Here is a 27641-nt window from a genome sequence, read left to right as displayed (position 1 = left end):
AAAACGATCTGTTAGCAATGACAGAGACACAGCATGAAGGACCTTGAAACCAAAACATTTAGATTTGCAAACTTATTCAAGTGTATTTTTCCGTCTCCACAAGACCTGCACAATTTAATTTGCCACGCAAATGTTAGTGAAGTCTGTCTTTCACGAGCTCGTTCGATCATGTGAATCGACTTCAGAGGCTTCGTGTTAACAGAGGTTATCAAGGTGATGACACTTGTCATGCAACCGTTCCCTTCTCCTTCCCCATTCTGTGAAAATGAACCTATAGTCAGATAAGCTTGTGGGTTTCAGTTTACACTTTTTTATGTGTGAGCGGGGTTTCCCTTCAATTTAGCTTTTTATCAGAATGAGTCATGTAGCAACGGTTGCAACTGTTGGACATTAGTCTTAGACATACAGGTAATAGTGTGTGTTTACACAGGAGATCAGCAAGGCATTTGAAAATATTTAAATTGTAATTTGTTTTAGAAATGTAAAGAAACATCAAGAAACATGGATTTAGTTGTCATCTGATGGTAGTCTTTGTAATAAAATAATTTAAATTGGGAGCAATAGTGGGTTTTAGACCTTTTGTTAACATTTTGTTCTTGGAGTGTGCCTTTAAATAAAAAATAAATAAATATGTATATATATATATATATATATATATATATATATATATATATATATATATATATATATATATATATATATATGTAAAATTTAAGTAAATATGTTATTTGGGGGAATTCATGGTAAAAAAAAACCACATAATTGCTCTAGGTATAACACAATCTGCTAGAAAGATGCATATCAGTGGGATAAATGGGACTTGATTATTTTTCCTTTGATTTTATTTTTTAATGATCAGTAAGTCATTCATTGTTGCATTCTTTCCATTGCAGGGCCACTTCTGAGAAGCAGGTTCCCTGAATGTGCTGGACAACTGCCCATTAAAGCCCGGGACCCTCTAAAATGTGGAATGTGGATTGATGTACAAAGACCTGTGCTGGGTTTTATTCAGCAGAGCTTCCTAGAACCAGAAAGCACTCCCACCTCTTCGAGCAGGCCTCTGTTCTAGAGTACATTGTGTTTTGATCACATTAATACCCCCTGAGACAGCAGATTGAGAGAGCCAGGCTAGCTGTTTCCCCCTATATCCAGTCTTTATGCTAAGCTAAGCTAGCCACTCTCAGCAGGAAAGCAAATAGATTTAGTTACAAAAATGTAGACTATTTACGGTAGCTGTACCTAGCTACCGTTAGCTAGGTTGCTCATGGCTCTGTTAGCTGTGGAGCCAGTAGCCCTAAAGTTTGCCTAAGCCACACAGCTCGCAGGGGGTTGTTAGTTCAACTGGATTTAGTGGCCTGAGAGTGAACACAGATGGACATCAAACCAGGGTCTGAACAGGCATGGCAGTCGGCAAGAAGCGACAGAGTCGGACAACAGCAGCAGGTGAAAATGGCTTGTAGAGTCAGAATATCCCACATCTTACTCTGTGAAGTGGGGATTTATTTCAAAATAAACCAGAGGAGATTGTGGGAGGACAAACCAAGACTCTTTTGTTGCGTTTTATTTAATTTATGTCAAGTTTGAATGAAGTGCGTTAAAAGAGATTTATTTGACCTCAGAAGGTGTATGGTTGTATTTTTCATTTCGTTTGCAAGGTAAACAGAAAAACGAGTACTTAATTTCTCTGTTGATGTTTTTTCTAATGTTTTAAACTAAAATTCTGGCCACATATTGGAAATTGCTCCTGAAGTAGTGGCTCTCAAACTTTGTCCTGCGTGAAGCTGTGAAACGTGACACACCCCGCCCCACAATTTTTATCAATCATTATCAATAGTGGCGGAAGCAACTTATATATAGAATGGGGGAAATCAGCAGACAACAAACAAAAGTGAGTCACACTATGGGAGGGATCAAAGTCACAAACGGCAAAGACTGCACTTAAATAGCAACACAGATAATCCCCCATTAACGTTACACATTGAAGAGCGCAATAAGCAAACCCAATCCCCTAATGTAAACCTTGAGATGCAGTTGAGGGGTAGTAGCAAATTGAATTAAGATTTTCTTGCAAAGCATCGCAGTGTTAACACATTTGGCATCCTTGCTTGGTTTAACCATTAATGTGTGTTGTGGCTGATGCAAGACACACAGTTATAATTTATTTTATAGTTCCACTTATAGACTTAAAAGAGGCTTAACAGGCTTGACCAGAGAGTGACTAAATAGGTCGTGGTTTTATTATATGTGGGAGGCGGATGGCATCAAGAGAGTTATGATGACTCCATGACTGTGAAAATTGAAGTGAGTCACCAAACCAACACTGGGTGGTATGTTGCACGAGAGCTCCGTGTTCTCCGCAACAGACAGGCTTGTCGGGGTTACTGCAGGTTTTTCTGTCTTTGGGAAAAAAATGGGTCACTGCTGCACTGAGAGCAAAACAGAATTTAGAAGTTTATTACAACCAGGAAACCCACGGATGAAGACGAAATGTAAAAGGCACGAGTGGTTTAAGCCAACGGGATCCTCCAGCTGCAGTCAACAACGACCACCTGATTTTGTGTGTAGAATTCTTTTACGACAGTTGTCACATCACGAACCATCCAGGTATTTCTCTTGTAACAAAATATTTGTCTCGACTTGCTCGGATCCAGATTTTTTTGGCATGACGTTTAAGTGGAACATGAATGGGACAAAAAAGCTCAGCAGGATGCTGCCACTTCACTGCCCCGTGCACCAACAAATGCAAATGAGTCATTACAGCTCAGGAATGCCGGTGGAATTCCTGATTTATTACAACTCACAGTAATCCAACCAGTGTGGCACAGGGTTTGAACTTCATGTTGAAAGATTGGATTACTGATGAACAATGTGAAAACTCAGTGCTTGCTTAGTAGATTTCTAGTTAAGCCAAAAAGTGTTGTAACTCGGTGTGTTTATCCATAAGCTCTCCAGTCTAGAGGGACGAATACTGAGGTTGGATGAATGAGCTTCTGTTCAGTGAGAGCTGACATATGTTTGATATTTTTCAAGTTGGCACAAACATTGTCGGATATTTACAAGTTACCGTCCTAAAAAAGCCATCCGGAAAAAAGCAGCCATTTTACATTTTTTTATTATTGTAAATCTCTGAAGGGGCTCTGTGCAACTTCCAGAAGCCGGTCATTAGTTTATGTTCGCGGACTCCATCTTCTAATCGGTAGCTTACAGAGACGAGGCGCTCGAAAATCTGCATCAAGTCATAACGTTTGGACTGACACGAAAAATACAGCCCATGTCCAAAGAAATCCAGTAGCATTAATCAACTTAAAATCATCCAGAGGCTTGATTAGGCAACAGGGAGCCGGGGAAGGCCAATTAAAAAAAGTGGTTAATACATGTTAAATGCTACAAATTGTTATAAAAGAGCCTCTTTAAAGAGCTTAGCATGTTATAAAGGCTTCCTTGTTTCTTTGGTATTGTACAGACCTCCTTCAGAGGGGGCTAGTAAGCTTGATTGATGCCCAGGTATCAGCTAACAAAGGCTATTTGTATTCAATGCTTACACGCAGGTCATAAGTGAGTCTCTACGGGGCCCTCGCATGCTCATCTATGGGCATTTGTTAAATGAGCAGCTTGCATGTCACCCATTTAAGGAAGCTAGCACCCTACTATCACCAGTAAATTTACCGACATCGAAGAACCTTAAGTTCCTCTAATGACTGAGGCAAATTACCACCTAGAAGCCGAGAAGTCTTTCAGAGTTCAGACACTTAAAATGACAGGCAACAGTTTCTACAAATATCAGGTGAATTTATTTTTCCAAAAAGTTATTTACATTATGTACATAAACACCCTTCCCCCCCCCCCCCCAAAAAAAAAATAATAATAAGCCACATACAGTAACAGTAACACTCTGCACAAAAACCTCAGAAAAGATCGTGTGCAATGAGATCAGGCGTTTTTCCTTCACTGGTTCAGTGTATCAGTAATCTCTCAGCAGAAAGGCACACTTGTTCACAAACACCCACACATGACCAAACACACACACACCAAACACACACAACACACGCACGCACAACATTCACACACACACACACACAAACACAAATACTGCATCTAGGAGAAATGCATTCAACATATGTTTCATCACGGGATGTGATCTGATAAATAACGTTGGTCTTGCAGTGCTTCCATTCTTTTTTTCATAAATAAAAAAATATTTAAAAATGTACAGTACAGCGACTACAATTGCTGGTGTATGTCCACTGGCACAGATCTGTGTTCTACATCACTAGTCCACACAAAGGAACGTTCTGTAACTCCTCGGGCGATCTCGACACAGTAAGGACTGCCCCGTGCCTCAAGCCCGCGCGTCGTCTTCCAGCTGTCTTGTAGTCTGAACCCCAGAGTCCTCGTTTCCAGAAACAGATGGAAACCTTGCTGGAGCAGTTAAGAGTCCAGTCAAGCCCCTCGCACCGTGCGCTGATCAATCCTCCTACGAAAAGTGCTCAAATAAAGAGAAGGCGATGCTTCTCGCTGATCCATGTTGGGTCCCCCATGGTGATGGTGCATTGGTTGGTGGAAGTGCCGAGTTGTCGTTACATGGGCAGCCTGCCAATCCAAAACAAGTTTCATTTAATAAGAATCACAACCAGCTTCTTCTGTTTTCAGTGGAATTAAAATCTCATTTCACGGAAAACATCCAACATTGTAATGGTTCCTACCTTTTTCTTGGTTTCACTTCCCAACCATCACGACATTTCACGAAAGTTACCGATTCCCCTGGTGAAATCTCGGTCTTTCCAGGGTCTTGGGCACAGAACGTAAACCTGCGACAAAGCAAAAAGGAGAAATCTCTGTTAATCTTTGTCATGTGAAACAGATCCTAGATGGTGCGGCGTCTAGTTGCTGCTGCTCCTACTTACTTCTTCTGCGTTTCTCCAGCTTTCACACGAATCCTCCGGACTTCCAGCACAGGTTTGGGAGGCTTGGTGTTCCAGGACCAGAACGTCTTCTTGATGTTCTTCCAGACCGAGTTCCAGGATTCAGAATCTCCTTCCCAGCTCAGTTGGATCTTCAGCAGGTCACCGATTTCATCCTCGGTAAACACCAAGAAGGTGTTGGTCAGGTTCAGACCGACAGCTCCATCATGGCTGGACAAAGAACGATAAACAGTGTTAATTTAGCTGCCCAGAAATAAATCACAGTTCTAGCAGCTTTGTAGTTCTGGCAAAGACATTATATCAGCTTTAGCTAATTAGCAGTTGAACTGAAAGTTACTTTAGTTCCTCCTTCAGTCTGACTACATCACAAACGTATGTGTCTGGCATTTTAAAAAGTCCAGTACAAACAAGGTTCAGTTTCCAAATGTATATCACAGCAGTCTGTGCACACAGTTTTGTAGGAAGCATTTAAAGTTTGTACTTACACATCAACAAATATGTTTGCCGTGTCGTTATGGGCTCCGTACAGCTTGACGTGGAAGGTGGGATCTGCATGGTCTGCCTCTTTCCTGTTGAACACGTGCATCTTCATCTGATAGTGGTAGCCTTCAAAAGAAAACATACAGAGTTAATGTTTGATCCCCCGCTGGATTGTGTACAGTAGTAGTTTACTCTGGCAACTGCTGGATCATAAAAGATGTAGATATGGAGTTTTAAGATAAGAAACTAATTGGTTTCACTCTAGCAAGTGAACATGGTAGCAAAAGATAACTGACTGCAATGCATTTCCAGGCAATGTCCTCATAACTCACCTCCGAAGGGAGTGTCAGCACGTGTCTTCAGATACATTTTACTGTTGCGTCTCTTGCGCATCTTCCTGGTGTTGTAGCCGATGTTGTTGCAGCGATTTTTGCGGCAGCTGAGGCAGATGCCCTTCTTGAAGCGATCGGGGCCGGTGCACTGGAAGGCAAAGCTCATGTGGTCCTTGTTCATCAGGGAGTCCACAAACAAGTGCACGGCACGCTCATGCTCGCACTTCATCACCTCCATAAAATCTGGAGAAAAAAAAAAATAGAAAAGGAAAAAAGGTTGGGTATACAGTCAGACATCGCACAAAAGGCTAGGTATGTTGTTGTTGGAGCTACAGTCAGTGCTGAAGAACTTACTTCCAGCCACTGCCAGCACGTCACCAAGTGCACAGCCGGGCTGCACGTCACCACCGTTGGGGTAGATGTCAATGTCCCCAATTGGCTGCTGGATGCCAATGCTGACACCCAAAGCCTCTCGAGTGTACGTGTGCAGAACATCCACAAAGTCGGCGTCATCTGGGGAGAGGCGCCTCTGCTCCTCCACACCCTCAAACATCGGCCCTGCAGGGTCCAGACCTATCAGATATTATAGATGAGACAGTGTCAGTCAAATGAAGCGGCACCATCTTTAAAAAGGAGGGCTATTGCCGATTCAAGTAGCCATAACTTACCGGTGATTCTGCCGATGGTCCCGCGCACATACATTCCTGCGTAGCCGGCGACGTGAGCGCCTAAGCTGTAGCCAATCAGGTGCACTTTCTCCAGAGGTAGCTGCTGCTCGTCCTGTTAAGAGAAGACAGTTGCAACACTAGCATCAACAGCTGCGACCAGGAACGCTAACACACACTGAACAAATTCTGGATTCCAGCCAGATGATCCGTAGTATCCGCAGCTGAGCCGAGCTCAGTTAACCGGGACAGGATCTACAGATCCATGCAACAGCGCCTCCACCATCTGTCTCAGTTTGTCTCCATGAAATAGTCTTTGTCTACGTTTACAACTACATGGCAGGCTGCCTGGAGCCCTCCACACTTGCCATTTGTGCACTGGTCCAATTTTGTGACAGTCCTGCTGAATGGCGATTGTTGCCTTTGCCTCAGTACGAAACCGACCATGCTCCTTATCAAATTCTCTGAAGAGCTTTGATCTAAAGTAGAATCTGAGCTGGGATGACAACATAGCAGAGAGAAATTGAGCGACTGCCTCAGGGTGGCATGGGAGTTCCAAAAGAGAAAAAAAAAAACATCCAACAAAATGGATATTAAGCATACCATCTCACTTCGTCTAACACGTTCTCGACAGTTCTGTCATGCTCACAAAAGGCTACGACCTCTTAAATCACTCTAATGGAAAGACAGAGGGGTGGCGGGTTTTATGGATTAGCAGGTTCTCAGCTGCTCTGCCAAGATGGCTCAGATAACATACACACTCGCCATAAATCATTCAGAAAAAAAACACATGATATTTAATGAGACAATTGCCCTACATGTACATGCCAAAGACACCTCGGATTTATTAGACCAAACTACGTCACGGCTGAGTGGCAATATGTGCACGAGGAGTATTGCGGTTGAGTTTCATTGCAGGAAATAGAAACCCAAAGGTGCATTTGTATTATTGGACCACAAATACACAAGTTTTTTTGTTGTTTTTTTTACCTGAAGCCAGTTGATCATGGCGGCAATATCCAGGCCGACGTTTTGGGTGTGGTTGACCGCATCTGGGTACAGCTGCTGGGCCATCGCTATCCAGTCGACGACCACCACATTGGCCTCCGATTCACGCCGCATCACCGCAGCGACCAGCTTGTGCATCCAGCTCTCGAACATCCCACTCATCTGCGAGAAAAAAGACAACAGGAATCATTCATACGGACTCCTCTAACCTGGTGACCTCTCTTTGCACAATCTCTCACATTCACATGATAAATTCCATCAATCAAAAAGCAGACTGCAACACAGATGCCCCCTTCACTCAGTGAGAGGTGAGAGTTGCCAAGGGTGACCGAGACAGGGAAAGAGCAGGCCTGCCACTGGATATGAAGGTTACAGTATTTCAAGTCATGTACCGTCCAGCCGTGGATGATGAAGATGGTCTTGGCTGTAGCGTTGAAGCCACACTCCTGGAGACAGTCCTTCTTGCCGGCCTGCAGGTAGCAACCCTCATGCTCCAGGTCTAAACTCTTCCTCATGTTGTACTTGACGGCGCCATCGAGAGCCCTGCCGTCCGTTGACAACTCATCCAGTCCGCTGTCCTCACCTGAAGGAAAGAAAATAAATACAAAATACATTTTTAGAATGAAAGGAAACTAAATAAGGATCTCACTAACAATGATTCAATTTCAAAACACACCAACCAGCCAATCAGCCCTCACACTGGCAGGGAGCGGCTGAGTGAGCCAGCCAATCAACACGCTTTTGCAGCCAACATCTGCTGCTACAATAAAGCCGGCCGGCTGCAAGTTGCCCATACACGCAGGCGCAGAGCCAAAATGTCACAACCACCAACACCAACACCACCCTTCTTCTTCTTCTTCTCCTTCTTCTTCCATTTCAACCTCTCTTTCACACGGTTGCAGCCAGTGCTCGTATAATTATATCTGACTTTAACACACTGTGCTCTCAGCCTGGAGGCTAAAACGGTCACACACACCTCGAATCAGGCAATAAAAGGAAGAGGATGCTGACAGTTTATCCACAGATTAAAGGAGAAAAAGAAGAACACCGTATGGAAATGTTTGGTTATTTTAAGACTGCACAGCAGATTTTTTTTTTTTCTTTTAGACATTTATCCGCTCTCTCTCTTTGATTCCTGATGAAGGGGTTTGCACGAGCTTAATACCAGACTTGGTTAATGCCTCCGCAGAAGGGCAGAGACGTCAGATCTGAATTTAAATCATGAACCCAACACCCTTTGGTAATGGGCCACACAGACCAAAATGACTTCAGCTGGGTAGTAAAAAAAAAAAAACCTCTGGGTGAGCCGGTCTGCGGTAAAACGCGGATTCAGCGGAACATCTTTCCAAAGAGTTGTCACAGACGTGGCGCTGCGCGTCTCCAGGCTCCCAGAAAAGGACACGTCGCAGTCTTGTTAAAAAAAAAAATAAAAAAAAAAATCCATTCCCGTTTTTCTGGCTCACCCTGCCCGCCACACTTGCTCGCATTTGTGACTTAACCTAAAAAAAATATTTTTAAAAAAAATGCGGATTAATTAAGCAGATCGATGTGAGGAAAGTTTGAGGTAAAAGCCGCTTTACTGGGATTCTTCATTCAACATCTTCCCACCAGCTCACGTTTGCCCCTTTACTTTACAGCCGCGGTGTGAAGAGTCTGACACTTCCCCGTGAGGCTGGCAGAGACAGAAATGATAGAAATGAATGAACAATAGACACAAAGCCGATTTCTTACCTTTAAGAACGGCGTTTTCCCCGAGAGCGGACGAGAAGAGCGCAGCGGCACACTGTAGGAAAATCCACAGTAAAAGGGCTTTATGATTCATTTCTCAGTCACAGACGAGTGTGGTTGGAATTAAAAGCTTTCCTGGAGTATATGAAAAATATCTTCTTTTTTTTGTTTTAATCTGTGACTGCTGGTGGTGCGGCAGAGTTTAGATCCAGTGGTGACAAAAGAGCAACAGAGCCGGTAGTGCGTTGTTTTTTTTGGGGTGTGCGCGTCTTTTTTGGACGCACCGCTCAAAGCAGATGTATAAACTAGCATCGAGCGTGTGATTAGAGATTTAAATAGTTTCCCCTTTTGAGTCATCTGATCATCGGCTGATCTATCGCGGATCTCATTGGTCAAGCCCCCGTTTTTCTTTACGTTGAGGGCGTGGCGAGCGGTGAATGAAGTCGTAGTAGGCTTCTCACGTTGCGCGTGTTTCAACCCTTGTTGGGGCGTGTGTGTGTGTGTGTGTGTGTGCGCGCGCGCGCGCGACTGACGCAAGCAGTGCAACGTATTCAGTGGCTCAGTAGTTGGTATGAAGGTCATCCGGCTCACACCTTTGTTGCCTAACCGGATTCAAACAATGCCGCAATTTTTTTTTTTTTAAATATATAAATAAATAATTGAATAGATTAATAAATAAGCAGATCGTGAGCCTGTGAAGCGCACTGGAATGAGGAGGCGCTTACAGGGAATGATTCAAAAACATTTTCTTTTAAACTGTAAAAAATGAAATTCCCAGTGCCTTTTATTATACGTGGGAAAGCCTCAGCCCCCCCTGCGCGTCTATGGGAACATTTAAAAGGCTCCGACCCGCGTGTGTGTGTGTGTGTGTGAGGGGGGAGGAGGATGGCGAGGCTCACCCACTGAAAGCACCGTCCCCTCTCAGCTGGCTCGCTGCCAAACTATCAGCTTAGCTCACGACCGGTTTTCAATTGATGAGGCTGAAGAAAGGGCGCACTCACGCAAGGATCCCCGCTACAATAACACCACTGTTTTGTGTACATACAAACCGGCAGCCCTCACTATACGCCCGGTAGGAAGTGTCACCTGCCCACACCCACCCAGCAGCCCCTGGGCACCTGCATCCAGCCACAGCTTTTTTTTTCTCTTTTTTTTTTTAAGCATCTGTGGAAACAAAGTCAGGCTGCTGGGTACAATGTGCAGTGGGTCAGTGGGTTCAGCGGCTCAAGAGGTCAATAAGCCATGAAGATATTTAACTTTTGGCTGATTGTAGGTCTGCTTATCTTGGTCTGTACATGAGGTATTCCCTTAAAACGAGCTTATTTTCCACTTTATTATATTTTCTACATCAGCATTTTATTGTAGGCCTATTATTGTATTGCACATTCTGCTATCTATCTATCTATCTATCTATCTATCTATCTATCTATCTATCTATCTATCTATCTATCTATCTATCTGACAAATGAGTCCTGATGCAAACAGATCCAATCTCATTTTCCATATGACCTGGATGGACTCGACTAACATTTATGCATTTTTCTCACAACCGAACGCACTAACATTAAAAGAAACATGTATTTCTTCAAAAGGAGGATAGTGATGGTGTGCCTGATGGAGGAGAATCCAAAATAACTCGTCCTATTTTTACCCACATATATTAATAGCCGGTCTGCACGGATGTGGGAACGTAGCAGAAGGTGCGTGAGATGCTCCATCTCGAGAGGGCACTACAGTTCAAGTGATGAGGTGATGCAGTGACGCGTGGAGTGTATGATTCGTCCTGCTCACTCACCCTCCTGCTGCTCCTTTTTTTTTTCGTGGACATGAGTGATCTCTGGGGGGAGGCAGTCATCACTGCATCACAGGAAGTGGTGTGTGTATTTTGAAAAGGCTGGACGATAAAGATCTTCCAGGTGATGACGCTGCCGGCACCACTACCTCCCTACCACTGAAAATCTAAATGTTGTGTTTTATGGGAATTCAATCCAGCTTTTTTTTTTTTTTTTATATTTCTGTTCTTTACCTGAACTCCCCTGTGACAAAAAAGTCAGCAGTTCTTTAGAAATAGGATAAGAATCAGCCTGTTGGACGGCCCTGATGTCAGACATTAGCAGTTATATTTGCTTCAAAGTCACAGCCGCTTTTCACGCAGGGGTGTTGATGTTATTTCCATTCGCACACCACAGCCAGCTGCTCGGTCTGAGCGCCGGGTTTGATTCTGCAATAATGCTGGCCTGCCCTGGTTTAGCCCTCCGAGGTCTGGCCAACAATGAGGCAATGTGAAATCCTAAAAATAATCATGTAGACCTACTCGGCTGCAGAAGGAGTTACATTTAAACATCTTTATCTTGTGTAACTTGACTCATTCCTGCAGTTATTTTCAGAAAAAAACCCTCAGGATTGCGCCATGAAGACTAAACAAAAGCTGCAATCCTTAAGTTTCCTTTGTGCCGATCCCTTAAAATCCAACAACTTTTGGATTATTTGACTTGTTTGTGTACACCCTTCATCACGTTTCTCCCTCATCTACTCCATGGGTCAAGCAGCACCTGTAATTGTGTCATAACAAGGAGGCTCCTTGCACGTAAACGTCTCTTAATGCTATCTGTCTCACCTTTACTGCTATATTGATTTGTTTAATATTGTTTTTAATGTAGGTGAGAAGAATTAAGAAGTTTGCTAAGGTCAACAGGTGTGGCCATTGAACTCATAGTATGTAGGTCTAATTCATGTATGTGTCCTCGTCTACTCAGAGTATCACATGACCCACATTCAGGCGTGATTGTCCTATAAGTAAGGGATAACGCCCGACGAGGTGTCCATAAACAGGAGTTAATGGACGACGCGGAGGCCTAAGAACCGTCCGACGCGCAGCTTATTAAATCTTATTAAAGATCAATAAATTATGTTTTTATGGCCTGTCTCACTTCAGTCTATGTTGTTTCAATCACTACTGTCTTCCGATCCGTCCTGTGTATATAAATAAGAATAAACAGTGAGTCTGTTTAAAGGATAAGTTCCCGAAAAAAAGAAAAATTAAGTCCTTATCTACTCAATGCCGCTGATGGAGAAGTTTTTATAGTCCAATAAACTTTTCTGGAGTTTCAGAGCAAATCGGCGTTGCAGCATTCTCCTAGACAACTGAAGTAGTAGGGGACTTGTTTTAAAAGGAATAAAAATGGCTTTCTAAAAAGATAAGAGATCCCAAATGAATGTGGAAAGACGTCATTTTCACCCTCAGGTGAGCTTGTGCCGCCCTTGAAGATGGAGTGGGCCCCAACACTGTTTGCTCAGCATGTACAGTCAAGAATTTAGGCTCAGCTCACCTATAGATTTTCAGATCAATTTGGGGTCTCGGGGCGTGTTGTGTTTCATTTCAGTTACTTCTCTTTACAGTTTAGAACGAGTCCACATTTACTTCACTTGTTCAGGAGTGAAGCTGCTGTTCGCTGCTTTGCTGCTTTGCTGCTTTGCTCTGAAGCTTGAAGAAATGTTATGTGGACTACAAAACGTCACCTGGCTCTCCATCATCATGAGGCAGAGTGAATAATGACTGAAATGTCATTGTTTTACTTGAATGTATCCTTTAATACGAGAAGGATACTTGAGCCCTATCAGGTGAGGGGAAACACATCTAAGAGGGGATTATGTGCCTGTTCGGAAAGACAAAAAAATATTAATAAAAACAAATATTAATAATAATAAAAGAAGAAATGTTTGTGAGGGGTCTCTTGATGGCTTTAAGTCCCTGGAGCATCAGTATACCTCAGCAGTCCTCAAATCAGAACTGAGACAACAGCGCCACCGTGTGGACGGAGGAGCGGCGCACCGGACAGTGACACAGCAGGAGGCGGAGGGAGGCAGTGAGCCAGACCGGATCCTTCATGAGGGAAGAGGCCAGGGACAGCCAGCCAACCCCGGCTTCTCCTCTCTTCACTGATATTATTCTGTATTGCACGCCAGGGAGCCCGAGCAGGGGCTTGCGTTAGTGTTTATAGGATGTCCCGTCATGAAGGTAAGAGTACACCCCGGCACAGAGGCGCCAGCAAGTCGGGATTTTGCGACAAAAGCGTTGACAGAGCACCGCTAGCTAACGTGAGCTAGCCGAGAATTTCTTGTTTTGCAGCCCATCCTCGCTAACGCTGGCTAGTGCAGCAAGGTTGCAGTGTAATTTCGTGGGGACGCATTATGGCGGCCGCAAAAACGTTCATCTCACCCGACGGACCTTGCGGTTGACGTTTGCGTGTCCGAAAATGTGCAACGGTCAGCGTCAGTACACCAAAACAACGCTGACATATAAACGGAAGACGCTAATTTATGATAGCCAAGTGTGCCAGCTAGCTCACAAGCTAACTGGTAATAGGTTATGTAGGTTAACGTTGGCGAGCCGTGGGGCAAAGGGGGGAGTGCCGAGAATAGGAAACACGGGAGAGCAGCGGACCCCAGATGGCGTTGCCGGGTCGAGTCTTGTCAAATTGTGAATGTTAGCTAGTTTTTAGCTCCCCTTCCTGGTAACGAGCTGGCCTGTATATTCCAGTTTCGCAAGCTAACGTGTAGCGAACCAACATTCACCTCGTCCTTGTGCTCAACCTTGTTAGGCTTGAAGTTCGTTGTTCGTGTCGAGCAGACGTCTGTTAACACTGTCAATACATGTTTCAGCCCACCAGCCATTAAAAAGTGAAGTTGGGTGAAGTATACAACAGCTGTCTAGCTTGTCAGCTAAGAGTTAAGCTAACGTTAGCCGGGTTGTTCGTTAAATGATTAGGCAGCAGCGAAGGTTAGTCAGGCCTGAGCGGCCTTATATATTTCCCTTGCCTGTGTTGTTGTTGTTGTCAACTTTACTGTCAGTAAGTCATCAAGTTATTTATGTCTGAGATGTAACTTGTTATCGTTGTTACGCCATAAACGCCTCTGTAACAGCTAGTCGTCAGCCTCTGCACAGCAGGATCTGCTTGGCACTGAGCTTTTCCAGTGTGCTAGCTATCAATGGAGATAAGAGGGAGTTTAAACAGCCTGGTGTCATACAATACACCGAGACTGCACGACTGTCCAAGTCAATCAAGAATTGGCCTGACATGAACACATGTGAACCCTATGTGACACATCAGGTTAAACTATCTATCTATCTATCTATCTATCTATATCTATATCTATATCTATATATATATATATATATATATATATATATATATATATATATATATATATATATATATATATATATATAATTAGTGTTGGAATGAATTAAGTCATGAGGGGTCTTTAATGATTGAGTGGGGTGTTGTGAGTGTAGTTTTATTAAATGATGTATGGAGTAGGGACTCTATGTAAATCTGTTGCTTACCCCTAGTTAAAAGGATTGCTACAATGGATGGATACAGCAAGCAAACCTGTAATATATGATGCCAAGCAGAAGAAACATGCGGCACTTTTAATGTTCAGTTTTGGCTGGACTGCATCAACTAAGTGTTGTTTCTTCAAATGTATTTTTAATAAAGCAGTCTTATTGTGTTACAATCAAACAACATTAATGACACAACAACGCAGACATCTGACCCATGTCCCTTCACCGCCATGACAAAGGCAAATATACAACTAAACCAACAAAATACAAAACATACAGCAATCCAGTAGGGTTGTAACAGCCTATCGCAATCGATTTAATGATAAATCAATATCGCTGTGGGGTGAAAACCTCCATCCATATCATCATTGTTAAGATACACCTCCATTTTGAAATTCTCCTGGCACATACGTGTCACCTTTTCTGTCCAAACGTTACCTCCCTCTTTAACATTCAAAGTGAGAGGAAAACTGTGAGGCTGTTTTATGCAATGTAAACTGCCATAAACTGAAGCTGGAATGGTGATTAGCAAAAAACAAATGTGATATTTTCAGAGGTTCTTGTTGTTAGGCCATGTTTTATGTGTGTCACTGGAGTCAATTTAAAGTAAACCTTTCGGCATTTTTCTGGTTACTAATATTTATGTGTTGTTTTTTCTTTAATAGCCAAAATCAGAAAAGAAAGGGATCACAGCATCTTGAGACCATCTTGATATCATCATGACATCATCGTATATCAGTTGCAGGCCCCTGATAAAATCGAATTAAACTGTGTCGTGACAGACTTTGTGATATCTGCAGTTATCAAATTGTTGACCAAAGAGTTGATATAATATTGTATGGCGATGAGACTGATGATTTACAGCCCATAGCATGCAGTACACTGTCACATCACCACAAAACGGTTAAATCAACCTCTGTCACAGTTAAAACTTTAGATAACTGTACATGAATACAGTAGTTATTCATCTTACCAGATTCTTGCATTCTAGATGTTTTAAGTGGTTTGTTTTCTGTCGACCATGTCTACAACACATTTTAGGACTTTTCATTCAGTAATAATGTTGTATGTGGAGCTTCCTGCTCAAAATAGAATAATGTCAGGCATTTGCACAATTTGTTCCCCCATTAGCATGACCTCCAACCAGACTCCATATTATTCCAATCAAAGTTCCACCTTTCATCACCATTTATCTTTTAATATTTTGTTTTTTACATTCTCTCATAATGCCTTATCTTTCTCCCCTCAGGCGTCAGCTGTGATGCGTGTTTAAAAGGCAACTTCAGAGGTCGACGATACAAATGTTTAATTTGCTACGACTACGACCTGTGCGCATCATGCTATGAGAGCGGTGCAACCACAACCAGACACACCACAGAGCATCCAATGCAGTGTATATTAACCCGAGTCGACTTCGGTAAGTACGATATAAGTGATCAGTATTCACATCTGGCAAATTGTGAGTGGAGCGCCTGTCTGGCTTGTGAACATATAGACTGTGTGAACTTGAACCACAAGTGCTGTCTGTCAGTCAGTGTTATATTTGTTGCTGTCATTATTGGTGTTTAGTAACATTTTACACCAAATTATAGATGTTTAACACAACATATGAACATTTACCACAGTTGGTTGTAAGATTACAATCACAGTATCTATAAAGTGTTTCTCATGGTGGTTTATCGCCTGAATGTCAGTACATTAACCGTACAATTTAATCTGCATCTATGACACCCTCATTAGATGCAGATTAAATGGTGTGTGTGTCTTTGTGCATATGTTGTGATGGGTGACAGACAGTTAAACAAAGAGAATGAATAGCTTCATGTGGAAATTTGAGAGGTTTTATTTTCCAAACTTGGTGCAGGGATTTATTTGAATTTTAGAATATGAACCATTGCTCACAGCCACCAGTCACATTTAATCAAGAACTAACAACACTATGGCACATCATATTAAGAATAAATCTCCAGTAGTGTCGGAATCTTTTCCCGGCACTGGCCTTTGTTTGCAGATAGGAAGGCTACTAATGGTGTAATGATGCCTGATTTTATCCAGACAGCCTGATGAGTTTTTTGGGATTGTGTTATTGAGAATTTGATTTTACAAACCAAAAATAAATAATTTTGTAGTGGCAGTAATGGGGAGAGATATTCCAGTCTTAATCATACAATATGTACTCTAAATTCAGTTAAAAATAATTGTTTTTAAAGTTGTTTCAGTAGCTGGGTGTAATCTCATCTCCTAGTAAAATTATGGTTTTGATTTAATGGATAATTTCACTGGATTTTGTGTGAATGCTTTTATAACTAATTGATGCTTTGAAATATGTTGCATTCAACATACTGTTGTTTTACGACGTGTGAAAAAAAGACAACTGACAAACTGTTGTTGTAAACACAGCAGAAGGTGCAAGCTCACAAAGAAGGCCGCTTTTCTGTTGTTTTTACATTTTCAGTGTGCCTGAAGCAGACCAACCTGAGATTTTATGGTGAATCTCAGTATGTACTTACCGGTAGTAGTTTAAGTTTGAATTGGAACATTGGTATTTTTTGGATGGAAAGAAGAGCTGTTAAGAGACCCACATGCTAATCTTTCTTTTAAAATGACTGTATTAGTAGCTAGAGCTGGGCTGTTGAGAGACTTCCTAGAGGTGATTTCATATGCAGCCAGTAGGCAAGGAAACATGCATTACAAACTGCTTTCCATGAAACTGTGCCAATCAGTGTTTTAATTGTAATGACTGCATGATGTAAAAAAGCTCACTTAAATGATGAAAGCAAAGGGGATAATTACGTGTATAGAATTGGGGCCAGTGGTGAGAAAAAAAATTATAGGAACATTTTTTTTAAGAAACTGTTATGCACTTCAAGAAAAAAAAAAAAATCGAAATAAAGCTAAAAATATAGTTTTGTGAGTAAAGTCCAAATGTCGAGAATAATCATTTCATGGCGGAGACCAGCTGCTCGGGCAGCTCGCACAGCTGTCAGTCGCTTGCCTATCTGGATTTGACGGACCAGAAGGGTTGACCTCATTGTCAACATTTTGACTTTATTTCCAAAATTTTATTTCAACTTTATTCTAGATAATTTGACCATTCTCTAGAAGTGCATAATGAAAAAAAGCTTCCATCTCTAATTTTTTCCTCACCCCTGGCCCTAATACTCTTCAATATTTACCAGTCTTATGACTCAAGTCATTTCGTCCATTTCTCAATTAACACCCAAGTCATTTTTTCTTGAGTCTTCACAGCACCGTTGCATGTTTCAGCGCACTGTTTTGGGTTGCAAACGTTGGGCTTTTGGTTAGGTCTCACTGCTGTCATCAACCAGTTCTTTACGTTCCCAGCACCAAATGCTATAGGCCTGTGTTCAAAAAATCGATACGGCCAGATATCGTCGCGTATTTTTGCCGATACTTGCATCGATGAACACTTTAAAGAATCGATATTTCCATAAATGCCTAGACTGACGTTTCAAGACACGTTTTCCAAGGTGCAGTACACATATTGGCCAGAGGTGGCGGTAGAGGGCCATCTACACAATGCAGTGCACGTTTTTCGCCAAAACAGACAAACAAGTATGGATGAGAAAGTTTACCCACCGCCGTCCAAGCTAAAAGCCAAGATATGGGTGCATTTTGGATTTTGGAGAACAGCCGGAGGTCGGGATTTGGACATGAGCTATGCAGTATTCAGGCTTAGTAAATGCAAGGTGAAATACTGCACTAATACGACCAACCTCTATCTCCACATAGCGAGACACCATCCAGAGCAGCAGGTGCTAAGGAGGCTACACTTGGGAATTTTGTGCCTTCTCAACCAAAAATGAGTGACGCTTTCAAGTCTAAATACCCATCTACTTCTGCACGGCACAGAAAATTACAGAGGCACTTTTATGATTTATTTGTAAGGACTTGCGCCCGTACAGCGTAGTGGACAGTGAAGGATTCAGGCAGCTGCTCAACGAGTGTGAGCCACACTATGTAATTCCCACTCATCGGTTCATCACAGAAACAGCGTCGCCGAAGTTGTACAAAGATATGAAAGAAAGAGTCAAAGACATTCTTGTATGATGATATGTTGTTACTGGTGGAGGGAGCTGTCCACCTCTGTCCTGGGAATAAGCTTATGTATATCAATCTATGGGGCCTCTGTTGTCAAATTTCTGTCTAAAAAGCTACGAAAAGTCCTGACTGACTCTGTCATACCTGTTAATATGGATTTCACAGATATTCATATAATTTATATTAACGGCAGCAGTAACAATCATTTTCAAAAAAATGTAATAATTATTATTATTACTGTTGTTAATTGTGTAAAGGATGTTGTCATTTTTCAAAATGTATGTGTATCACGATACGTATCGTATCGTAGCCCACGTATCGGGATACGTATCGTATCTTGAGATTGTAGGAAATACCCAGCCCTAAAATGCTAGCTGGACAAAGGTAGCGACTTGCTGGTGAACATAATATAACAGTTACAAGATAAGTGACCTTATATTTCCATCAGATGTTTGTGAAAGCCAAAACAGAGCTTCATCAGGTGCACACAAACACTACTTCAAATAAAATCTGATGGTGCTCTTTATCTACCGACTGTCTGTATAGCTAAATGTTCGCTAACATGTTCACAATGTCAGCTTTGGCAAAAATATCACTTAATGCAGGTTTAAGTAAAGCTGTCGAAAGCTAAATGCTACACTGTCGTTAAAAGATATGTCATGTCAGACACAGGTTAGCTTTAATAGATGGTGTCAGTCAGCTTGTGAAGGTTTTATTGTCAACCCATTCCTGTAATGTGGCAAAAGAAAAAGAAGTTCACTAGCGGGTGTCTCCTGTCATCTAAACCTGTCTGAATATTAACCTGTCAAAATGAATCTGGTCAAAATGGGCTTCAACCTGACTTTGTGCAGTTTTATTCTGATGAAATACACCTTATTAAGCTTTATCATTGTCAAACTTCCTTCACCAGTATCCACCACTCTTGACTTAGAGATTATATACAGCAGTTTTGGAGAAATAACTGTAATCCCATCACTTGTAATGGACTTGCAGTTAAAACAAGTCAAAATGGTGACGCTGAATGTCCGTCTCGATCTCCCTGCAGACCTGTACTATGGTGGAGAAGCATTCTCAGTGGAGCAGCCCCAGGCCTTCACATGTCCCTACTGTGGCAGGATGGGCTACACGGAGATTTCCCTGCAGGAGCACGTGGCTGCAGAGCACACAGAGACCTCCACAGAAGTGGTAAGTTTGGCGCTGAAGTGTCACACACAGTCACCTATGAAACCTTGAGTAGATGTTTGCACAGACCTGGAAACATTAACATTTGTGTTGATTTTTCCTCGTGTGCCTCAGAATTTGTTCTCAGTCTCTCACATTCGAGATTCCTGTAGGTTTTGAAAATGTGCAGTCCTATCTTTAGGCATTTTTCAGTGTCTTGCTTCACAGTGTCACAGTCGAAGTCTTGTTCCGATGTCATCTTAGCTGCAAGTGATGTCAGGTACACTGTGCAGCTCTATGTATAGATGCTCACTGTTTTACTTCTGGCAGCAAGAAATCACTTGTTTGAGCTACTGAGAAATACGTTAAGAAGCTCAGCCCATGTACTCTACATTTTACTGCAAGACATATATTTAATTTGGATTGTTTTGGGTGTCATTCTTACTTCTTCCAACTTGCTTGAGGTCCAAACCATTATAATGAAGTGTGTCGCTTAACAGAAATTAACGCAAAGGTTTTTAAGTCAGCATGAACGGTCTGTGGTTACAATGACTAAGTTATATTGTGGCTAATTATGAGCCAGGTTCTGAATAGGACGATTTTTATCATTTGTTGTTGAACTGTCCATAACAGTCCAACAGTTTTGTAGTGCGATGCTCATTCAGTAGACAGCTGGTCAAAATCTGGCGCCTACATTACAAACAATGCAACTAAGCCACTGAGTGACATCTCTAACATGCAGTTTCCTCCATGAGCCAAGGCTTATACTACTTTTCTCATATATGCAGTAGTGCTTTTTTAAAAAATTATTTTATAACCATGTCTACTTTGATCATCTCTCTGTGAGCTGCAGATTGCCTCCACTCATTACAGTGAGCTGAGAAGGAAAATCAATTAATTAATTAATACTAGCAAACAATTCACATTTCTACCAGTGCTGTCAGTTTGTTCAGCCTATCAGCTCTGTAAACAAGCGGCCTCCCAGGTGCACTTCTGTGGACAGATGCTGAATCTAGTTTGTAGTCGTGGGCAGGCAGCAAGCGTGATGTGAAAAACATTATGAAGTTCATGATCATAAGGTTGTTTCCATTTGTCACGTTATGCTAGTCCTCAGAGTATGACATTGAGTCATGTGCTTTGATGGAAAAAATGTATGTTTGGGAAGTCCTTTACTAACAGCACCAAGTCAACGCTGGAAGTTAGCTGGGTTAATTTTGATGGTCATCCCTTTTAAATACATGAACTGAACAAAATCACAGGATCCTTACAGCTCATATGTGATGCTGTTTGCCAGCAGACTATCCAATTGTTGACTAACTCATCAAACATTCAAAATTAGTCCAGAGTTTTGACATACTCAACACAGAGCTGGAGCTTTTCTGAGATTGCATCTCTTCGTGATCAAACTTGGCATTTGTACAGTAGATATGTTCCAATCTCAGTATTTGTTCAGGAGAACCCAGCACCAACCGATGAATGTTTAGCAGTGAAGTGTGCTGATATTAACATGTCCACTCTCTCTTCCTGTCCTCTAGATCTGCCCCATATGTGCAGCGCTGCCAGGTGGCGACCCCAATCATGTGACAGATGACTTTGCTGCTCATCTCACACTTGAACACAGAGCACCCAGAGACTTGATATCCTTCTCAAGTAGTAGTTTACTCTGCTGTCATGACCACAACTTGGCTGCAATATTGACTGCAAAAAAAACATGAATTTGTGCTTCAGTCTGTTAAACAAACAGAAGAAGATATTTCAAGGTTTCTATGTCCAAATTATTCAGACATTTAAACATTCTAGCTCATGGACGTGGGGAAAAAGCAATGCTGTCTGTGTTGTCCAGATTGTTTTGTCATTTTCAAGATTAGTTCACCAGAGAGGCGTCTGTTTACTGAAACTGACATTTGTTGACATTTTGCTAATCGCATTTAAGCCTCCTGTGGTAGTTTTCTAAATCATCATGGTGGGTGAATATAAATGATGGAAATCATCAAAATATGTGCAATAATGATGCCAATGCTGTAATACAAATTATTATCACAAATGACAGCAGTCTACTAAAACAATGAACTTTGCTAGGATTAAATTATCCTAAGCATCTTTTTTTTAGCAGTATGTTCTGTAAATAATAGACTTTCATATCAGTGCACATCAGATAACATATACACCAATACGATATATCAGTGATAGGCCAATATCGGCTGATTATATTGGTTAGCCTCTAGTTTTAAGTGCCTAAACAACCCCTGGCCCTGGGTTATCTTACACTGAAATATTCCCAATGATTGTTAATTTGGGATGTCTAAAGATTTTTGATTTAAGAAGAAAGAGAGCACTGGTATCAGATTTGTACTCGGTATTTCAGTCGGTATCTGGAGAGAAAAGCTGAATTGGTGCATCCCTAATGATTTGCATTGTTTTTATTAGCTGTTCTACTGGCATGTCACGTGCAGTGCGCTGACCCAAATTTCTGCCAACTGCAGAAGGCAGTAACTATTTGTGGCACAAAAAATAGTTATAGAAAAGAAGTGAAGACGGCGAACGTTGCAAACAACGCAGGGAAAAAGTCATTAGACAGTGTTTTGTTAGAGAAAGAAACAAATTCACACAAGATTCAGTTTTATTCAGACTAATTGGGGAAAATGGTAACTCAAGTAAACAGTTTTCTTAGTGAGTTATGGTCTTCTCTTATCAGTTAAGCTCTTATTAAGTTCTCTCTAAAGGATTTCAACCCTTATTTTCCAACAAAAAGCTCTGAATCGGAGGCAAATTGGTGCTCGCTCACATGTGTGAACTGTTCAAAGATGCAATCCAGGAGCTCGCAGACACCCGCTGGATATCTAGCAGGGTGGTTGATCCGCCGAGGGGTCAATGAGCCATGAACAAGATACAGCCAATGAGAGCTTTCCTTTCTCCCTCTCTCTTCTGCCTTCAACTGCAGTAGCTCTCTGAACCCAGTCTTATCATGCATCTATGTGTACGTAGCAGGCGCAATAATGACCTATATTCTCTTGATCAGAAAATGTATGTATCAGAATACATACACACAAGCGGTTCTGTATTTGTCACCCTGACTTCCTTGTTGAACAAAAGAAGCCGACAGTTACATTTTTTCAGTACAAAAATAATCCTAATCTATTCTCTCACTCATGTTCGTTTCTCTTAATTGTTTCTCTGCCTCAGATCAGTGCACAAAGAACTTGAACAGCATCATTCCTGTTTCACATCTCGCCAGTGTGATCTTATGTGTGACCTGCTGATCAGTAATGTAGTATGAAAACCATAACAACTGCAATACTCCTGATTGCAAGACAGAAACGTGTCTTGTTTGAACACATATGCCATCTGATGATGGCTTTTGTGTTGCCTAATTACGATGAAATCTCAATCAATCTTGCGGCCTTGTTGAACTATATTTGTCAGTTTGATTATGTTCCAGAAATCTGTACTTGTCCTCTTCAGTCCTTTTGAGGTTCAAAATGCAGTTCATGTAGGAATCTTCCCACATAAATACAAATTGTTCAGCAAAGGAGCACATGAATTTCCTAAGGTAGGGAACATTAAACTCAGTTATTTATCCAATGATGTGCAGGGTTTGAATGGTAGAATCTGCTTCTACCTGTCGGGAATCAGCTGCAATACGCTGCACTCTGGGATCGACTCAGAGCACTGAAGACAGCATTCTGTCTATTTATAGGATACTTGAATAAGTGTGGCGGAGTTAACAAAAGATGCAAAAATGTGTTTTAATGAAACAGACTGAACAAGTGCATCCTAAGTGCCAGAAAATAGGCCTTTAGCTTTTTTTGTGAGCAGAGCCTGCAACATAGTACATGAGAGCACTATGCAAATATGTTTCAGATTGCAGCTACTATAGAGGCCTGAGTGCAGCGAGCACCAGGAAATGGTAATGACAGTAGAATTTGGTGATCAGCAGAGAATTCATTTTTGATTTTGGCTCATCTTGTAGAGAGTTTACAGGAAACCAAATACAAACCATCTTGGGTTTTAGACTGTTGGTTGGACAAAACAGTCAGATTGAAGAATAGCTTTAGCTCTAGAAGCTATCGAGTGTAATCCAGAGATGATTTTTACAATGAAAATGGTTTGTTGCACCGTTGTTCCTTAATGATGAGCTTCACGATGAGTCCAGTGGGGTGCGGCACGTGAGGAGGATGTTCCACCCTGGGCGTGGGCTCGGAGGTCCTCGAGCCCGCAGGTCTAACATGCACTTCACCAGCAGCACCACAGGGGGGCTCTCCACCAGTCAGAGCTCTTCACAGAGTTCCAACTACAGCAGAGAGGCCATGGACCCCATAGCAGGTCAGTCACACCACAGACACCAACATGGAGGGGGATTTGTGGTTACATGGTGAACCAGTGCTGACATGTATGATAGAAATAGTACAGACTCTCTCAGGGGCACAGAACAAGAAGCTGATGTAGGACAGACAAAAAACAACTCCATTCTTGTCATTAGCACTGTCAGGCTGAAAACAATTACCTTCTTGTTGTAGTTAAACTCGGTATCACTCAGCTGCACCTGCAGGAGGTCTGACACACTGTGTTCTGAACCAAATCAGGCATAAACAGATGCATTTAATAGGAGTCATGAACAAATCCTTTCTCTCTCTGACACACACACACACGCACTACATGCAGTAGCAGAGATCTCATCCTAGTCTTTGTTTGTCTACATTTAAAGATGGTCTATCACATGGAGTAATGTGTGGGCAGAGTTGTTGCTGTGGCAATTCCTTGTTTATCCTGTTCCCAATTTTAATCCGGTTCAGTGCTTGGCATTCGCCATGTCAGCTCCAGCTGTGCCATAATGAGGGTCCCTGTTCTGACTGCCTCACAAACAGGGCACCAGTCTCCTCTCTAATGACCCGACTGGTCGAGTTGTAGCCTAAAAAACCTCACTGCCAAGTGGCTAGTGTGTCTTTTTGAGATACAATGTCATACTTGTGATTGTGGATCCGAGGCTGCACAGGGGTCTACGAGATTGCTGTTGTGGTTGCAGCTCTGAGACAGAGAAGCTAATGAGTGCTAGTTTTTGGAGTGAACTATTTGAGCAAACTTATTTTCCTTGTTATTTATTGTGAGCTTCGGCAATTGATCAATTAGTTGTCAACTCTTGAATTAATGGCCAATTCGTTTTGATAATGGAATAATGTTTGAGTATCTAAAGAAAAAAAGAAGGCAGTGATTCCAGCTTCTTAAATGTGAATATTTTCTGGTGTCGTTACTTCTTCTTACACGTAAATTGATTGTTTTGTCCACAACCCAAAAACAATATCATCTGGGCTGATAGGAAACAATGATGGACATTTTCCATCTTTTTTTTTTTGCTTTTTCATTGACTGAATCAGGAAAATAATCAATAGATTAATCAACAATGTAAATAATAAACTTATAGCCCACATTTATTGTCGTATATTGTCTGTCAGGCTCATCTAATGTAATGTACATTAACCATCTCTGTGCTCCTTGTTGTTGATCTTAAGCCTTTTTCTGTTACATTCTCATCCTCCAGAGCTGCTGTCCCAGTTGTCGGGGGTGCGGCGTTCAGCGGGTGGTCAGCTCAGCTCGGGCCCCTCAGCCTCGCAGCTCCAACAGCTTCAGATGCAACTTCAACTGGAGCGTCAGCAGGCCCAGGCGGCGCGTCAGCAGTTGGAGACAGCCCGAAACGCCACCCGGGGCGGTGGCCGAACCAATGCAATCCTAAATACCAATTCAGCCGCTGCAAACCCCAACCCCAGCGCCAACCACAATACCAACCCCAGTCCCAACCCGGGTCCTCCTGAGTCCAACACACAGCATAATGCACATAGCTCCCAGTTTCTACTCAGCAGGTGGGGCTATTACTGGGGTGGTTACTTTTTGGATCAACTTAAACTGTCCTGTTTTATCTCTATCCGCCTGGCTTTATCTCCGTATGAGCTCTTACATGATCCTCTTATGTCCCCCACAGGCTGAGCGAACCGCGGCTGTCCGAGGCGGAGCGGCAAGCGTGTGAGGCCCAGTGGGCCGACAGGAGCCTGTTTGTGACGGAGCTGCTGCTGTCAACGCTGCTTCCCGACGAGGACGCCTCGGCCTCCTCCTCCGAGGACGAGGACGACTGTCATGGCTCATTGCGGAATTTCGCTGACTTCGAGGCCATGGGCTGTGTTGAGGTCATGACCTTGGACGTGGCACTGGAGAACCTCAACCTCAAGGAGATGACCCCGGCTACCAAGACGACGAAAACGACGACTAAAACGGCGCCAACGAAGAAAGAGCCCCCAGCGCCGCCCCTTTGATGACATGGCCACTCCCTCCCCTCAAACCACCATTGTAACTGGCTGACTGCTGAGTCGGTCCAACTGCCAATGGATGACAAAAAAGACTGCAGTTCTTTTTGGCTTTGTTTTATTTTTTTTTTCTCAGTGATTGTCATTTCAGCTCTGTCGCTCCCCACTCGACCCCATGTTTATTACGTTGTGTACATTGAATAAAAGTAGTGAGACGAGAGAATGTGAAAGCAAGCAAGCGTGGTGGGTGCGTGAGAGAAAGAAAAATAACTATATAAATATATTATAGAAAAATCTATATGAAAGTTGATAATCAAATCCACATAACCCGTGTTTCCTCTAGCAGATGAGCAAAGCGTAGTTAGCCATTTTTAAGAGACAAACACGTCACACACTCACCCAGGGAGAGGAAGCAGACAGAAACCTCTCCGATAAAACGCTGCTGTGTATTTATAGTTATTAATTAAAGTGCTTGGATGGTTTACCACAACTTAAGCATGAGCTTAAATCACCATGTGCCCATTTTTAACTGCACAGTCACTAGACGGGGAGGTCTTTCTCTTTTCGTTCAGACACCTGAGTAACTGTAAATTAATGGTGCTGAGTGCCACTTCACGGGCATTTCTGCACCACACACACACACAAACGCAGAGAAACAGACTGATGGCTGCATTTGGTTACATTCATGTCCAGTCTCAACCCCCTCCCCCTTGTGTGACATCACCTGTTTTGGGTCATGTGACCTTGCTTTATATCGACTGTGGGCACTTTGGTTTTGAATTGCATATCCAGTGTCCATTTGTGTACACTACAGATGCTCTACATCCACGACTTCGGAGGCAAACAGAGATGACACCATCTCTTCAAATGTGACCATTTTCAGGCCTTTTCTAACACGGAAGAAACACAACACACATACGGTTGTTTCATTTTTTTTTTGTTTGTTTGTTTTATTTCTCTCTCTCTCTTTTACAGAAGACCAGATGCTTCTTTCTAAAGCTTCCCGTGATCCGAAATTAATCTTCTCTCCATTACTCATGAATGCAAAGATTATTTATAATGTGACTTGAAGGAGAGAATCCTGTATTGCTCTTTCCATTAATTTTCTCTCAGTCAAAAAAAGATCTTTGTATGCCTCCACTGCTACCTGAAGAAATGCAATGTATGTCTTTGGCTCGGCGAACAAGCCAAATCACAGGGTAATCATTTAAGTTTGGAGGACAATAAAAATGTTTTGGATGGAAATGAACTAACCCAATCCTGCTCTCTGGTTTGTTGTTTTTACTTTTGTTGTTTGTTTTTTTTGTTTTTTTCTCAGTTGCTAACTTCTTGGTGAGCATGTACAGATATGGTTAAAAAAAATAAAATAAACACCTATCTTACAGGTCAAGTTCAATCTCAATTAGTCTTGTCATCTCCTGATCCATGTCCTCGTTCAACAGCGGCAAATTAACAGCTGGACTAACTTCCAACTTTGATGTTTAAGTGAAGGGTAATGTGCTGTGGAAAATTGTTGCTGTCCAGGAAATCCAGTCCAGTCCAGTCATTCATGCAAATCAGATATTCAGTCACATTCACAAAATGCCTAAAATAGAGCAAAAATGGCTGTGTCCTTCTCATCCAAACTGAATTCTGTCTGTTAT

The 27641-nt window shown here is 42.2% G+C and overlaps 2 protein-coding genes across 2 annotated transcripts; one reads left to right on the top strand and one right to left on the bottom strand.

The window, feature by feature from the left end:
* Nucleotides 1-3768: 3768 nt before the first annotated feature.
* lipg (lipase, endothelial) lies at nucleotides 3769-9546 on the bottom strand. Its single transcript, XM_030416690.1, has 10 exons — nucleotides 9139-9546; nucleotides 7800-7990; nucleotides 7390-7569; nucleotides 6403-6514; nucleotides 6089-6307; nucleotides 5735-5977; nucleotides 5408-5528; nucleotides 4905-5132; nucleotides 4704-4808; nucleotides 3769-4590 (listed from the first exon to the last, which is right to left on the bottom strand). Exons 1-10 carry the CDS (start codon nucleotides 9227-9229, stop codon nucleotides 4578-4580), a joined length of 1503 nt encoding a protein of 500 aa, XP_030272550.1. The 5' UTR covers nucleotides 9230-9546; the 3' UTR covers nucleotides 3769-4577.
* A 3435-nt stretch (nucleotides 9547-12981) lies between these two features.
* Nucleotides 12982-27400, top strand: LOC115581538 (E3 ubiquitin-protein ligase KCMF1-like). The gene is made up of 7 exons (XM_030416706.1): nucleotides 12982-13153; nucleotides 15732-15899; nucleotides 19590-19729; nucleotides 21241-21342; nucleotides 23848-24028; nucleotides 25242-25560; nucleotides 25680-27400. Exons 1-7 carry the CDS (start codon nucleotides 13138-13140, stop codon nucleotides 26005-26007), a joined length of 1254 nt encoding a protein of 417 aa, XP_030272566.1. The 5' UTR covers nucleotides 12982-13137; the 3' UTR covers nucleotides 26008-27400.
* Nucleotides 27401-27641: the final 241 nt, after the last annotated feature.

This window comes from Sparus aurata, chromosome 5 (assembly GCF_900880675.1).
Source record: "Sparus aurata chromosome 5, fSpaAur1.1, whole genome shotgun sequence".
In the NCBI taxonomy this organism is placed as follows: domain Eukaryota; kingdom Metazoa; phylum Chordata; class Actinopteri; order Spariformes; family Sparidae; genus Sparus; species Sparus aurata.
This window is presented reverse-complemented; position numbering and strand designations above follow the sequence as displayed.